We start from the raw sequence: 16,410 nt of genomic DNA on the forward strand, positions 1-16,410 counted from the left end.
GTCAAATTCAGAGAGTTGGTAGATTATTAATAATGTTTATTGTTGGATCAGATAGTTCCAGATTTCAATCCAAACAATTGCCATTGTACCAAATGTTGGCTTGTTTTGTAGAAATCAGGTTTGTATTCCTCAAAAAATAAAATACTTCCTTCATTTTGGTATAAAAATCAAGGGTTATATGTCCACAAATCAAATAACAAATCAGAAAACCCTGAGCTTAATGAAGTTGTTGAATAAAGAAATTGATAATTACTTTTTTGGTACAAGTTATCTTAAAACTATGCCCGATATCTGTTTAAGCTGCACTTTGAGTCATGGACAGAAGCATGTTTTAGCTCCATTCCTTTCTCAGAAACACTCAGTGTATAGACATTGAACTTGGCATATGACACGCAGAAATGGCCATTAGTTGTCTTAAACAAAGACCCAGGCAGACCCCCTATAACAACTACAAAAGCAAGTTTGTGAATCAGCTGAGTGAGCTTGCCGTCTCCTAACAAGGAGAGTTTTCCTCCCATTAGGAGGACAAAAGAGGGAGCCCAAGGGCGAAGGGCTTAATGCCTGCCCGGCCATTCCCTTCTCCCAGCCTAGACCTCATTGTTTAAACAGCTTCTTCCTCTGAAACATATAATGAATAAAGAGTTCAGGGGCATTAGAACATATAATATTGCACATGTTGCAGCTTGTAATGTGATCTCTTTTTTATGTTATTTTTAAATCATTAAACATATGCTCAAATGGTATATCTGCAGATATGTGCAGTGGATTCATCAAATATGAAGCTTTAGCCCATAACTCATAACTCTCAACCCTGACCAAATATTTATTAATTCTACATTCCTAGCTCTAATCCATGCGGCCCTCCAAAATTGCCTTTCACACAGCGACATACAGCGACAGTCTAAAGGGTAGAATGAGGAATAAGAATAAAAGAAAATAAATTGATGGAAGGATTTCTTTATGGTGTTCAAGACCCCTTTCTTTTTCTGTGTCCCTTTTTAATGGGGATGAGGGGGTGGGCAGAAATCTGTGAACTTCACGGGCTTCAATCTTGCTAAACAATAGCAGTGGAGGGCTGGGAGAGTCGCTCAGACTGGACACAAGCTGCCTCCCCCAACACCATTACCCTCATCTACACATCCATCCTCCTCACCTCTGACTCTCTCACGACCCCTGAGGGGTTTTGGGTTAAGCACAGGGTGCTACTGTGGGGGTTCCTGGAAAAACCCCTCACTTCAAAAAAAATCTCATTATCTTCCTACTCCTATATTAAAAATAGTCCTAAATTATCTGTAATGTGGTGCACCTAATCAGACTTCAGGTAGGCTCAGCTTCTTGCAAAGGATACATTTAACTCCTCCGTTCTGGAGTTGTCTAACAGCCCTTAGTCTTCACACACTCTTACCGTCCTTCATCCATCTTGATGCAGAGAGTGTCACTGAATTTGAGGCTTCAAACTGGAAACAAGACAAGGGATTGATCCCAAATGAACAGAAATGTGTCAAGGCACAAATGTCAATGGTTAGCTCAAAACTGCTATTGAGTTACAGCTTATATGATGTACAGTCTAATGCAATCCAATTCAATAACTCCTGTGTTTATGAAGATGCTGTAGTTCAATTCAAATCAAGTCACTTCCAAAGCTGTTATTTGAAGTGGTGTTGCATTGGACGGCATTGTGCTGAAAGATATTCCTAATTATCTCCACCCAAGCATAAAATTTTAAAAGAATTTAATTAACACTTCTCCAACACAGTGTCAACAAAAGCTTGCATGATAAATTCACAAAGATCCAAATGACTGAAACTCTGTTGTGTTGAATTGCATTAAATTCAACACAACTTAAATTAAATGTAATTAAATGTAAATTAAATTGGTGTCTCCAATGAACTGGTTACTTAGAACAAACTATAGCTCTCTAGTAACAGGGTTGCAGCTCTGAAGGCAACCCAGTGGCTCCCAGATATACAGTAGATCCTGTTGACACACAAGAACTTTGATTTGTACCTCAACCAGTTCCTTTTTACATGATGAAGTGATTAAAATGTGTAGATGACTGAAATAAATGATTATACTGTTTGGGCAGCTAAGGAAAAACTGATACACTCTAGTTTATACGTTTCATTCTGCTTTTTGATATTACATCACAAACTTCACATTGACTTATATTATCTCACAGTACCTAAAGTTATGTTACCATAAGTGACTGTTATTGCCACTCTTCATTCTAACCCCAACCGGTCGTCAGACACCGCCTACCAAGAGCCTGGGTCTGACCGAGGTTTCTGCCTAAAAGGAGTTTTTGCTCTCTAGTGTTGCACTGTTGCTTGCTCTGGAGGAAACTACTAGAACTGTTGGGTCCTTGTAAATTCTGGAGTGTGGTCTAGACCTACTCTATCTGTAAAGTGTCTCGAGATAATTCTTGTTATGAATTGATACTATAAATAAAATTTAGTTGAATTGAATAAGTTACGTTGACTTAAGTTACTAAACCTTAATTAGCGTGACCATAAGTTACTTTACCTAAAGTTACGTTACCTAACGTTATGTTACCTAAAGTTACGTAACCATAAGTTACGTTACCATAAGTTACATAACCTTAACCCTTGTGTTGTCTTCCCGTCAATCATGAAAAAAAGTTATTACTTTTTCTGACATTTTTGTCACTTTTTCAATGTTGTGGATGCTTTTTTGATGTTTTTTCCAAAGTTTTTTGATATTTCTAATGTTAAGATTTTCAGCTTATTTCGAAGGCCCATTTTATGTGATGAAAAAACTGAAAATGAGTCAAATTTGACCCGAGGACAAAATGAGGGTTAAGATACATTACCTTAAGTTACGTTAAGGTACCTTATCCTACATTAGCTTACAATTACATTCCTTTTTCCCCCTTAAATTGTCTGACATTACCTTTCATTGCCTTGCATTCCATAACTTTATGTTGCCTCATGCTGTCTTGCATTGCCTTACATTACCTTACTTTAGCTTATGTTAGCGAAATTCAAGATAGGGGATAGATACCTGGGAGAGCTGTGTTCAGCAGTCTAGTAGACCTTTGACAGCTGCTGTAATGCAGTAATTGATGATGGACTGTATGGTGCACCTGTACAAATCTAAGCTTAGGTTGATCTGTGCTTTACCCTGGTATTTGGTCATAGTTTAGACCAGACTAGAATGTACACGCCTGAGATAATATATAAACAAAATAATAATAGATACTGTTTAAGCAACCAGTTTTTAGAAGTCATCTTACAGTGTGTTCTGTATCTTGTGCATGCGATATTGACATTGTAATTATGATTATTTAGAGAAAACCAGGCATCGAAATTAAACATTGGCCTTTTATGCCTCACAGTTTCCAACACCATGTGTTTGATAACCATGTCCACAGGATGGGATGCAAGTCCCCCCTTGGGGACCCTGAATTTCATTACCAGGCCTAAGGGTTGGGAGGCAAAGGGGGGGTTGCAAGGTTTTATCAGCCCGGACCCACATCCTCTTTGCTGGCTGCATCTGCTGGGTGGGAGAACTTTCATTAGAATTCAATTTTCAATTTTCTGAAGGAGGACAGATGCTTATTTCTTGATGTGACACATCAGTGAAGCCAGTTACAGAGATCAGGAAGCGGGGGAACAGCCCTGCTGTATGTTCAGGCTGTGAAAAAGCTCTGTGGCTGTGACAATCAATAATATGATCAGTTGTCATTAATGTCAAAATGGCCAACTTTGTGGTATTTGTATATGCAATGCTATGATATCTTCATTTCTAACATTTGTCAGCTTTAGCCAAAAGAGAGCAGTTATGCTAAATGTAACTGCTGTGGAGGATCTTTCATCAATGCTAGCTTATTCCACAAATGGATGTAAAACAAGGCATTTGGTCTCTATCCATGCAGATAGTTTATTTTTTCCCAAGTTTTGACGTATATGTCTGAGATGTCTGCCTTCACCCCAGTACAATGGAGATAATTATTATTTTTTATCTGTAGTGAAACAATGACATTTGAAAAACTCAACAGTGACATCTGTTTTTAGTGTCCCTGTTACTGTGGATTGTGTCGAGCAACCGGGACTTTGGAAATACATACACATCACTGTCAAAATGTTTCATCTAATCGTTAAATGCTGTAAGCACAATAAAGAACATTGTATTGGGTTAGAGGCCAAAAATCTCAGAGATATACTGTATGTCAAAACCCGGTAGTATCTGCATTGCTAGTTACCACTAAAGGTAAGTAAGAAAATGTTTGGTTTTAGGTTTTTAAAGAAAATTCCAAATCAGTGGAAAGAGAAATGTGTACAGATGGTATGCTGATGTTCAACACATCCGCAAAGTGGAAGCTGGCTTAATGGAATTGAAACGGGAACAGAAATGCATAAAATAACTGAAGCTAATCCAAAGACATATTCAGCTGCCAGCTGCTGTGTGTGGTGATGTGATGCTTGATGATGGCTGAACCCATAATACATGCTGTTGTCCAGCTCATGGCCCAGCTGACGGAAAGGGTTGAACTGGTTGAACAGATGCAAGACTCCATAGTGACATTGATAAGCCATTGTGCAGGTTCAAGTGCAACTGCGTTTGTTTCTTCTTACAGCTGGAAAGGAAAGTGGCTTTTGCAAGGGTTCAAGGCTCTTTGCATATTAGGGACATTACTTATAATAAGAATAGACTGAAAGAAGATGGGGAAGACTGGGAGTGTCACCAAGGTCACAGAGGGGAGGGGAGAAGAGAGAAGAGAGCTCTAGTGGCATGGGAAAGTCACCTCAGAGATGGAACTGAAAGGAATAGATGAGACGGGAGGGGTGGAGGGGATGCATAAGAAAAGGCAGATGGTGCCCTAGGGTGCATGGTGGCTGATGGGAGTTTTCACAAAGGTTACTGTGGTTTAGGTGAAAATAAGCATAGTCACAACACTATTGTCACAATTGGCCCTTGCATTAACGGAGGGTCTCCCAACTTGACCCCAGCAACCCTTGCCAGTGTTCTCCTCCCCAGCCCGGGTATTGTTGTTGCCCTCTCTGGCTGGATGGCTCGCTGGCATCCAGCATCCATTGTGGCTCGCCCTCAGTAAAAGCGTTATAGGCTGCAAAACCAAATGCACCATCAATCAAATGAGGCGGTTTCTGGTGTTAAGTGAGGTTTTTCAGGCAATTCGGTTAGGCTTCTCTGAGACTTGGTGTCGTCCAGAAAAGCTTTCCCTTGTGCCATTGTTTCTGGAACCAAGGGATGTTTATGGGTTTGAGATTAAAAATAAATCCTCCTAAACACTCTAGCAGTTCAAGGTTGCTCTACAACTCATTCCATGTTAAAGCAAAAACGTCCTTTGGTTCTAAAAGATGGCTTTATTGGATTTTTTGACTGGTTTCTTAAGGTGGTGACTGAACGAGAAGGACAGCTTGACTGTTTATTTGTCACCTTGGGGAAATTCCTTTTTTTATTCTGTTATTTTTCTTAATTAACACGCACACACACACACACACAAACACACACACACACACTCACACTCAAACACACAGGCAGTATGTCTTGGATTTTATTGAGCCTTCCATCACTTCCCCAACTCAGGATGATTTAACAGTGTGACATAAACCTGATTACAATTCTGAGATTGAATATTCCTTTGGATTGTACAACAAATTGTCATTTTAAGTAAGCAGATTTGTAGTCATATAGCCTTTCTCTCTGTCTAATAACCTGTCTTTATCTTTCTTCTGTCTGCAGGTGGCTGTTTGGCCTCAGAGCTGTCTTTCCTGCTGGAGCCAAGTGATGTGATCGCGGTAAGGGAACGCCCGCTCATGCTGGACTGTCGGGTGCAGGGTGAAGAACCCATCATGGTTACATGGCGTAAAAATGGGGTGCCTTTGCCCACCAGCCCGCGGGTCCAGGTGCTGGCGAATGGCACGCTGGTCATCCAGAACTTCCAGAAACGCAAAGAAGGGAGCGACGCGGATATGGGCGAGTACGACTGCGCTGCCCAAAACCGCTATGGCATGCTGGTCAGCCGCAAGGCCAAAGTCCTTTTGGCATGTAAGTGTTCGACTGTGCAAAGCAGCACATCACTGTTACATTATATATTATTTTCATGCCATACAAGTATATTTGCTTAGGAACAGTACAACTACTACTCAGAGATGGAAGGAGCTAATGTCACTGGTTATCTTATGTCCTGATGAGCAGAACAAGTTTCTCACAGAGCAAATGAGTTGACTGGGAAATTGGAGATGCAAAGAGGAAGTGCATTGCATTCACCACCACAACAAACCTACACCATTGCTTCTTACAGCTATTGATAAGATATGGAAATACAGAAATCTTAATTACAACATCCTTATTTCATGGTTATGGAGAAAATCTCATTATTTAAATACTAATTATGACGTTCTTTTGTGTAATTTGGAGATGCTAAGTCATAATTTCCCCCCAAAAATCAAAATTTTCTTTCTTTGGGTAATGTAATTTCCTTTTATAGTTCAAGTTCTGTAACTATAGGCCGTTGCCAGGACTATACTTAGATCTTGAGTCCCCATTCACACCCAATGCCAAACACCAAAATTACAATAACTACAAAAATGAGTGCCCTTCTAGTTAATAAATGTAATGCAAACTTATACGATGATTTATTGGGTGATAACAAGCAATTCTATGTCAAAGCTGACATACCCACCTTAAAGCCTGAATCAATTCATCATCTGTTTCATAACCACATGTACCCCCCCTGTGAGATTGACAGTCAAATCCTGCTTCTTAGTTAAAATCATTGAATAGTCGAGTATTCGGGGTCACCGCTTTAATATAGTTGTACATACACATAAATGCTAGTGCATATTTGAGCATTTCTTTATAGGGCTCTCAGTGCAGAGGCTACGTTGTTCTGGAACTGGAATTTTGGTGTCTCGCTCAGTGGGACACAGGTGATCTTAGCAATGATACTGGTGAATACGTAAGTTATTATTATATCCTATATCTATATAGGAATGATGGATACAACTTAAAGCTCCAAGTTGTAATAAAACAAGATTTATCCATTAAATTAAGGTTGCCCGAATGCCAATAATCACGTAATAATACAGCAATGAGATGTAAAGACTGCACTCTCTACAGTCCTGCTCTCCTACTTGAAGACAACAAAGAGTTCTTGCTTTGTCGTTACGTTTGTGGGTTTTTGTACTGTAGATGCAGGAAGTGTATGTGGCTGTAGATTGTATATATTGAGAAATCTAAATTGCATTTAAAAAAGATAAACAGTCATTTCCTCCTGCATTTTAATATTCACATCCCTGCAATATCCACAGGCCATGAACCTGCACAGAGAGCAGAGGATGTCCCACAGTTAGTCACCACATGTTGCCTTCTCTCTGTCAAAACATCCCATAGTCTCTGTTATAAATGGTGCTACACACAGTGAACACCTCTGCATCATACTTGGCAACCCAAGCCCCCCTCTGTGAGACAGAACAGGAGCCCCGATACGAACCTTAAACAAAACATACCAGCTTGTCCTTATGGAAAGCCTATAAATTACACTGCTTAGCACATGTGGGGATGTACATTGCTGTACACACATACACATACACACACTACTTGAATAACTTTCTCCTCTCCACCATACCCCTTGAGAATTACGACTATCTTGAGCAATTTCAATGCAATGAGTAACGAAGGTGATTATCTCTCATTTGCAAGTCCTTCCTCCATGATATACACCCTTATTGATTATGGCTTATCCTGATTCGTTAGGAATCCTGTGTGTGTATGTGTATGTGTCTGTGTGTGTGTGTGTGTGTGTGTGTGTGTGTGTGTGTGTGTGTGTGTGTGTGTGTGTGTGTGTGTGTGTGTGTGTGTGTGTGTGTGTGTGTGTGTGTGTGTGTGTGTGTGTGTGTGTGTGTGTGTGTGTGTTTGGGAATACAGGACATGGCACCATATGGTGAGCAAAATTGTGAGGCGTAAAAATAAAATGTTGTGACTTACAGTAACAACGGAAACACATCATTTTTTAATGGATTGTAAAATGATTCTAATCTAACCTAAAACTCTTTATATTAATGGCTATCAATGGCTTGACAAGCTCTTTCCCAAAACTATTCTTGCAGAGGCTGTAAAAACAAAAGGCTGAAGGAAAATCTCTTTCCAAATGTGTCCTCTTCAGAAACGTTATAAAATATCAGGAAATATGGAGGAATAGAATAGTTTTGGTGTCTTCAAGTTTGAAAATATTGATAGAAGCCACTAATCATCTCCACCAATCTGTACAAAACCCCTGGATGCTACATTTCCCATTATGTAACCAATAGCATTTCTTTGTCATCAAGGTTATTTTCTCTCACAGAAACCATTATATAAAAAAATATTAACTTTTTATATAGGCATGTAGTAGTGGTAACCCTGACTGACAAACTGATCTTTGTGTGCAGAATTGGTGTAGTGTCCCTTCAATGTTTCAAAATAAAATGCATGTCCAGTATTTTCCTCACTAAGGCTGATCTTTGTGTGGTTTACCATCAGCTCTTCCAAAGTTCCACACCCACCCATTGTCCATGACTGTGGATGAGGGAAGTGTAGCTCGCTTCCAGTGTCAGATCAACGGAGTACCTGAGGCCAAAATCACCTGGGAGAAAGACAGAGTACCACTCAACAACACCGACAACAGGTAACACCACACACACATGCACTACAGTGTATGTAATAATCCACTTTATTCATATAGCACTTTTCTAAACTGCTTTATAGAAGAAAATAAAACCAGAAAAAGCTGAATAAGGCCAAAGGACATGAGCACATGTAAAGACAATACAATGTACTGAACAAATAAAAACAGCATAAATAAGAACATGTATTAAACATTTCCAAAAGCTTTTACAGAGAGAAAAGTATTTTTAGAATAGATTTTTTTTACTACAACACAATACAACAACAATGCAACACATTCCAATGGCTTCACTCATGGTTAAAATGAGTTTAGCATGTCTGTAATTGTTTTTGGTGCCTAATCTGCGCCCATCCCTGTCGTCCCTGTCCAGATACACTCTCCTGCCAATGGGTATTCTCCAGGTGACAGGCGTTAAGCGGGCGGATGCAGGGGTTTTCCGCTGTGTTGCCACCAACCCTGCCAACACTCGCTACAGCCATGAGGCCATGCTCAACATCACTGGTGGGTGGACACACATGTTGCAACATACAAGTAGAAAGTCTTTACTCAGACGATGTTTGCAATTTTATGCCAAACAACAAGCTTTCACAACCGAAAGTTTCATCATTTCCTCCACATCCACTGTTTCTTTCCTTCATTCTTCCAGGTGGAGCACTAAGAATCTACAAGGAGCCGGCCATACTGTCAGGACCCCAGAATCTGACCATTACTGTCCATCAGACGGCCATCCTGGAGTGCATCGCCACAGGAAACCCAAGGCCAATTGTTTCCTGGAGCAGACTAGGTACCACTGGACATTTCTAATAGAATGTTCATGATTGAAGGAGAAATAGTTAAAGGTCACATAACACAGTGGGTTTTGGATGCTTTTCTAAATGTGTCTGATATTTTGCTGCTGCAACACTGGAATTTCCCATTTTTGGGGATCAATAAAAGATCTATCTATGGACCTTAGTGGTCCCCTAATACTGTTTCTGAAGTCTCTTTATATAGACCTTAGTGGTCCCCTAATACTGTTTCTGAAGTCTCTTTTATATAGACCTTAGTGGTCCCCTAATACTGTATCTGAAGTCTCTTTTATATAGGCCTTAGTGGTCCCCTAATACTGTATCTGAAGTCTCTTTTATATAGACCTTAGTGGTCCCCTAATACTATTTCTGAAGTCTCTTTTATGTAGGCCTTAGTGGTCCCCTAATACTGTATCTGAAGTCTCTTTTATATATACCTTAGTGGTCCCCTAATACTGTTTCTGAAGTCTCTTTTATGTAGGCCTTAGTAGTCCCCTAAAGTGACATTTGCATGGCATGGGACCTTTACTAACATGCAGCATGTTTATTTAAGTTTTATTTCACAAACCATCTCTGTGTGTTTCTGTGTCTGTGTCCATCAGACGGACGCTCCATTGGGGTGGAGGGTATCCAGGTTCTGGGGACGGGGAACCTGATGATCTCAGATGTTTCCCTGCAGCACTCTGGTGTGTATGTGTGTGCAGCCAATCGGCCCGGTACCAGAATGAGACGTACTGCACACGGACGACTCGTGGTACAAGGTGAGGCCATACGGAGACATGCTGCCCAAGTGCACTTAACTCTCTACTGAAAAGAAATGCTTTCTATTATATTATATTCTAATCAATACTATACTATACTATACTTTACTATACTATACTGTCCGAGTAGAGCTCCTCACTAGCCATCTGTACTGGCCATTGATTTTGGGGAAACACTCTTCTTTGCTATCATATCTACATCAGGTGAGAAGATGGTTATGTTATAATATCTCTGTGGCCAGTAGGACAAGGCCATAACCTGCATTTCAAAAATACTGTGGTTATGAGTACAAATTTACAAGGTCAACGCTTCTCAGAAATGTATGACTACTGTAGCCAAACTGTTTCCAGTTATTATTGTACGTCTTACATAATATACATTTCTGTATATTTCAAAACCCTTATCATACAGCCAGGAAGGGAACAAGGGTGGAGAAATGCTTAAAAAATCCATCATATTTGTAACTGAAGAAATAAAACCTTATTAAAAGCCCACATGCCCAGACTCTGTTCTCATAGCTAGGCCCTGATACAGAGACAGGTCTATGTTTAGCCTAGCTTAGCTTTGCTCCATTAAGGGTATAAAGGTGAAAACTTATTTAACCCTTGTGTTGTCTTCACGTCAACCATGAAAAAAAAACGTTTTGGTCACATTTTTTTCAACATTATCGCTTTTTCCAACATTTTTGTCACCTTTTCAAAGTTTATGGGTGCTTTTTTTTCTGTTCAAATACAGTGCTCCGTTATCCTGTCAACACCATTATCAGGACAGTATTTGAGGAATGTGGTGCAGGGTCACTGAGTTGTTAGAAGTTGTCTTTTTGGCCAAGCTAGGCTAAACACGCCCTGGCCCTATCTCTGTACTGGACACACAGAGATGAAACTGATCACCTGATCAACCATCTGAAAATCCGAGTCTGGGGAAGAAAAACAGGAACATATTGGACTGTTCCTTTAATATAAAAACACATCAGTGCAGGACATGGTGTCATTATCAGTGTTGTGGTGCTCTGTCACACCGAGACAGAGCACCACAACACTGATAATGACAGAATTGTTATGGGCATTGCAGCCTTTAATGAAATTATAGATGATATGAAAGGGAAGGGGGGGGGGAGACATGCAGAAAATATTCCAGGTCGGACTCGAACCCTGGATTTTCTGCGTTGAGGCATGCACCTCTATATATGGGCCCCTGCTCTACCAACTGAGCTAACCTGGCCACTTATATATGCAGTTTTTATATATGATTGAAAAAATCATAGTAGGCTACATACTCTATACTATAACTTACAATAATGTACTGCATTTGAAATATAAACCAAAAGAAAAAGCTAAAGCACAGTACACAATAGTTCATAAGATCCTTATCTAAATTCATATAATTTAGCTTTGCCTTCATCCATCCATCTCAATGTCCCCGTTGTGTCCGACTCTTTGACCGGATCAATCAATACTTGCCCCTGTCACGCTCTCACACTGATTGGCAGTGCCTTTAATGTAAAGGAGGGGCCTGATCTCTAATATATTCATGAATCTATTGATCAGTTTGCTCTCTTTTTGGGGTTGAGAGAGAACAACCAGCTTTAGGCTTTTGGTCATCTGGTAACATGACCACCCACAAAGTGGTTTTTCAGTGTTTTAGTGTAATTCGAAATGTCCTCATCCAAAAGGAAATTATTACAACAAAACTGTAGTAGGCAGTAGCTGAGAATAGTTATAGTTATGATTTAGGGAGAGGTATCTCTACTAATGTCTTTAATGACACTGGGTCATCTTTGGAAATACCAATTATCTTCAAATAAGTAAAACTTTTATACAAATCTGTGACATCATATCGCAGATGATGTTATATGATAGCATACATAAGATAAAACATTGAAATTGTATACTTTAAATAGCTATTTGTGAGTTGGTTTAACATCAATAGACTCTGACATGTGTCAATAAGTTATGGATCAAAAATAACTTGTGAAATAATGCTTTTGAATGTGCAGATGAAAATTGTAGTCATAAAAAAATGAGAGTGAAACAGCCCCAGGATGGCTCATAGGTGGGGTCATTTGACAGTCTTTGGAATTGCAAGGAAGTGACATCATGATATGTCTGTATGTCTGTGTCTAAGGAATAGAGAGCCGAAGTCCCGCCCCTTCCATTTGCCTCCATGGGACCTATCTCTGAAAATAAAATGAACAGTGGTCAATGAAGGAAGACAAACTATTTTCTGGTCCCAATCAACTTGTGCCTTGGATTACACATATGATGTTTTTCAAAATACATGTCAAGAATGTCAGAGTTTGTCACAAGACAAATTAAGTTTAATTAAATTAAATTCGAACCAGACCAAAAAATAGTTATCATCTCTCATTGGCTCCCGTTCATTTTTTTCGAAGAATAGAAAGTAGAAGGGCGTGACTTTGGCTCTATTTACAAGTGTGTTAAGTGTTTGGCAAATCACTTTGTGTATTGTTTTGCAAAAAGTGTGAGGCTGATATTGTGCTTATGGTGGTGCACATCTGGGCCAATGTGTTGCTCTTATTGCTCTTATGCAATACTTTTCATCTCAGTTTACATTCAAAAACTGTAAAATATACAATATAATTTACCCTTATTTGAACTGTCTGGAAAACAGAAATGTGTATAAAACAAAAGATGTTTATCCAAAGTGTTTATATTTTGAAGTATTTGGAAATATATTCATTGTTATTTTTTGCAAATAGAAGAAAACATGGAGCAAACATAAAAGCCGTCGGGATGCTTCACACTGAAGCTGAATGTTTTTCATCATTTAGTTCAAGTCAAGTTCAGTCGGTATCAGGGAGGCTGGCTGCTGTTTATGTTCATAGTGTGAAGGTTAGCAGGCGTCTGAACTTTCACACAGTGTGTGTGTGTGTGTGTGTGTGTGTGTCCACGGTCATGGTCAGGATAAAGGGACAAAGAAAACAACATACAAAGAGACAAAAAGTGGAGGGCATCTAGACGGTGCAGGGTGCAAGATGCAGAATGGGGGTCCAAGGGGGTGGGGGGGTTCAACCTCTGACCCTTGACCCCAGGCTCCTGACCTTGACAGGAGGATTCAGGGCGTATGTCTGTGAAAGCGGTTGGAACAAGGGAGGAGGGGGTGGAGTCAGGACCGACAGACAGGGAGTTGGGAGGAGAAAGGAGGTGTGGTCTCAGGGTTAATGAGGGTAGAGCTGGAAGATGAATAGCATCTAGGGGCAGGGGTCAGGGCAACCAGGGTGTCCCAACGTAGAGGGAGACACAAAGGATGGCCAGCAATTTTAGAGAATGGCTTAAAACACGCCCATCCCTCGTCCCTCTCCCCCTCCCTCCCTCCCTCCCTCCCTCCCTTACGTTTGTTATGCAGACGAGATGAGATGCAGACCCCAATGACTTCTCATATTTCCCACACTGGAGCTGAAGTATCACACACTGCACCACTTTTTGCCCAAATGTGTTGAAAAACAACTTCAAAAATGTATTTTTGGCAGCGCTGGTTAGTAACTAAGTATATTTACTAAAGTGCTGTAATTGAGTACAATTTCAAGGTACTGTAGTGTACGTCACCTCTGGGACTACAAAGTTGCATGGTTCCATACAATGCTATTCACAATTAAAATTAAGGATCAGATCTCTACTTTCATTGAATTTTAGGTGTTTTATTTAATTTAATAGCATTATCCTGACCAAACGTTGACATAGCTGTGATTATTAAATATTAATTTCATTCATGTGATTTTAACTATAAGTTGACATCATTTAGAATTTCTGCTTTTTTTCTAATACACAAAAGTTATAGATAATTTCATATAAATGAGGTTTATTGACCATGAATTTCAAAGTTCTTTGTAAAACTTGGTGTAAGTGGTGAATATACTTGTGACAATGGAAAAAGTTCAAAAAAATGTTGAAAAAACAAGCAAAACTTAGGAAAAAGATACTAAAATTTAAAACCAGTGTCTAAACAAGTGTTAATTTTGACCTGGGAGGACAACACAAGGGTTAAGTAACTTCTATCTAATTTCCTAATTCTTTCTGAAAAACGTAAGTTGTAAGTTGGTACTTACTGTGTACTGTTCCGTTTTCCTTAGAATTAGTATTATATTACACAGTTTTTACCAGGTAACGTTCTAGGAAATTGTTAAGAAATTAGAAGACCTAATGCATTACCAATTCAAATTCTAAAGTAATATATTATTGCAGTTATATTTAGAACCTCTGCATGCTAATGTTCCTCAGAGTACCTTCATTTATATCCTATGTTCTGTGCCTGTCCAAAGAGTGGATATATGTATGGAACCCCCCCCCCCAAATAAAAAAAAACAGGCTACAGATAAAAGGGACTTTACATAATAAGAAGAGGTAGGTGTGGGGAAACCCAAGGTCAACAGAATCACCAATCAATACAGAGTATGGATCAGCTGATGAATGGTCAGCTGAGGACGCCTGACACTTTAAACATTATGGTGGGACAGCTGAACAGATGAACGGGTGGACATAATGATCTCACAGACACAAACACACACACACACACACACACACACACATACAGAGAGAAAGAGAGAGAGAATGAAGGAAATGATGCCTTAAACTTGATTTTTATTAAATATTCTGGTGTTTGGATGTTTTAAGCCCATTTCATGTGTGTGTGTGTGTGTGTGTGTGTGTGTGTGTGTGTGTGTGTGTGTGTGTGTGTGTGTGTGTGTGTGTGTTGGTTTCATGCCTCTAAATGTTCCTTTCAATTCAAGTCTTATAGACTTAAAACTGTTGTGCAGTCAAGCCTGTATGCATTTGAAACTGCACTACAATACAACAATTACATAATATTCTACCATAGCCACCAAAACTAATGTTTCAGGACACTAATACGTAACATGTAGACTTCATGCCCTGGCCTTTAGGTGCTCAGTCGCATTATTTCTGCTTTTTAGTCATTTGAGTATTTCAGTAATGCTCCTCTCAACAGTTCTTGGGGATGTGGATGGTGAGTGATGGTGTCTTTAGTTGGCCAAAACCTCTACACTGTTGAGGGGAAAAAAAGAAAAATCCACACTTGTGTAATATTTAAATCTAAATTTGTTTCTTGAAACCCAAACATCACCACTCCTTCACCCCACCATGTCTACTTTTGCTCCTGTAATGGTTCAACGACACAGCCATTGTCCCATCATTCTGTTTCCTTCATGGGTTAGTTTAGCTCAGAAGCAGCTGTGTGCTGATAAAAGGGGTCTGACTGACCCAAGAAAAGAAAATCCCTTGCCGCAGTGATGAATGTGTCCTTATTGAAATGGTCATCTTGTTGACACACACCCCTGCAGCTCAGAGGTGGACAGTTGGGGGGTGGCAGTCACACAGGGTGTTGAGGTCAATAGATCAATAAGATGCTGAAGTGGGGAAGGGGGTTTAGAGCTTATGGGGCGCTGCCTTTATCCCAGCATATATGTATATATATGCATGTCTATTGTGCCTCTAATATTGAACTGGGGGAGGAGCAGTAAACCCTGCAAACCTGCATCTGGACAGCTGTGTGTGTGTGTGTGTGTGTGTGTGTGTGTGTGTGTGTGTGTGTGTGTTCAAACACAGACACAGGTTTACTGTATATATAATTACATTGAAATGTATTTTTTAATGTGTATTATATTCTACAGGGCATAAACTAATGCCACACACCATAGCATTCATAGCCTAGGCTAATTTTCAATGCCCTTCCCTAGATGAGCCTTTAAAGTACATAAAACTCAACAACAAATACATAAAGAGACAAAACACAAACTCAACATATAATCCACGTATATTAAAAACATGCGTTTCTAAGTTAAGACTTTTTCTCTTTTATCTGTGATGGAGGTATTTATTCTTGTCCAACCAATATCCCACTTATTCGATTCTGCTTTAGACTTGTCCTATTTTATACTGCATCATGGTTTTAAAACATGGTTGTCCACCTAATAAATGTAAAGAAATTCCCAGATGAAACAGAAATATATCAGTCCTGCAGTCTGGAGGATTTGATGGATTTTTATTCTTAACCACAAACTTAACTGTTGATAATTTAACATGTAAACCTGGTCATATTGTTAACCCTCATGTTGTCCTCGGGTCCTATTGACCCGTTTTCCCATATCCGTGTTTTTTTTAATTACCCAAAATAACATGACTGATTCCCCCCAACGCTCTTTGGCAAGTACAAATCTCTACTTTCATTCATTTT

The 16,410-nt window shown here is 39.5% G+C and overlaps 1 protein-coding gene across 1 annotated transcript in view; it reads left to right on the forward strand.

Moving 5' to 3' along the window:
• Positions 1-4,292: 4,292 nt before the first annotated feature.
• Positions 4,293-16,410, forward strand: part of si:ch211-57n23.4 (immunoglobulin superfamily DCC subclass member 3) — a 27,871-nt gene continuing 15,753 nt past the window's right edge. The window contains exons 1-6 of the mRNA XM_032536099.1: positions 4,293-4,305; positions 5,725-6,030; positions 8,506-8,650; positions 9,021-9,151; positions 9,297-9,434; positions 10,041-10,199. Of these exons, the coding sequence (XP_032391990.1) occupies positions 4,293-4,305; positions 5,725-6,030; positions 8,506-8,650; positions 9,021-9,151; positions 9,297-9,434; positions 10,041-10,199 (892 nt within the window). The remainder of the gene's footprint in view (positions 4,306-5,724; positions 6,031-8,505; positions 8,651-9,020; positions 9,152-9,296; positions 9,435-10,040; positions 10,200-16,410) is intronic.

Source organism: Etheostoma spectabile, chromosome 14, assembly GCF_008692095.1.
Source record: "Etheostoma spectabile isolate EspeVRDwgs_2016 chromosome 14, UIUC_Espe_1.0, whole genome shotgun sequence".
In the NCBI taxonomy this organism is placed as follows: Eukaryota; Metazoa; Chordata; class Actinopteri; order Perciformes; family Percidae; genus Etheostoma; species Etheostoma spectabile.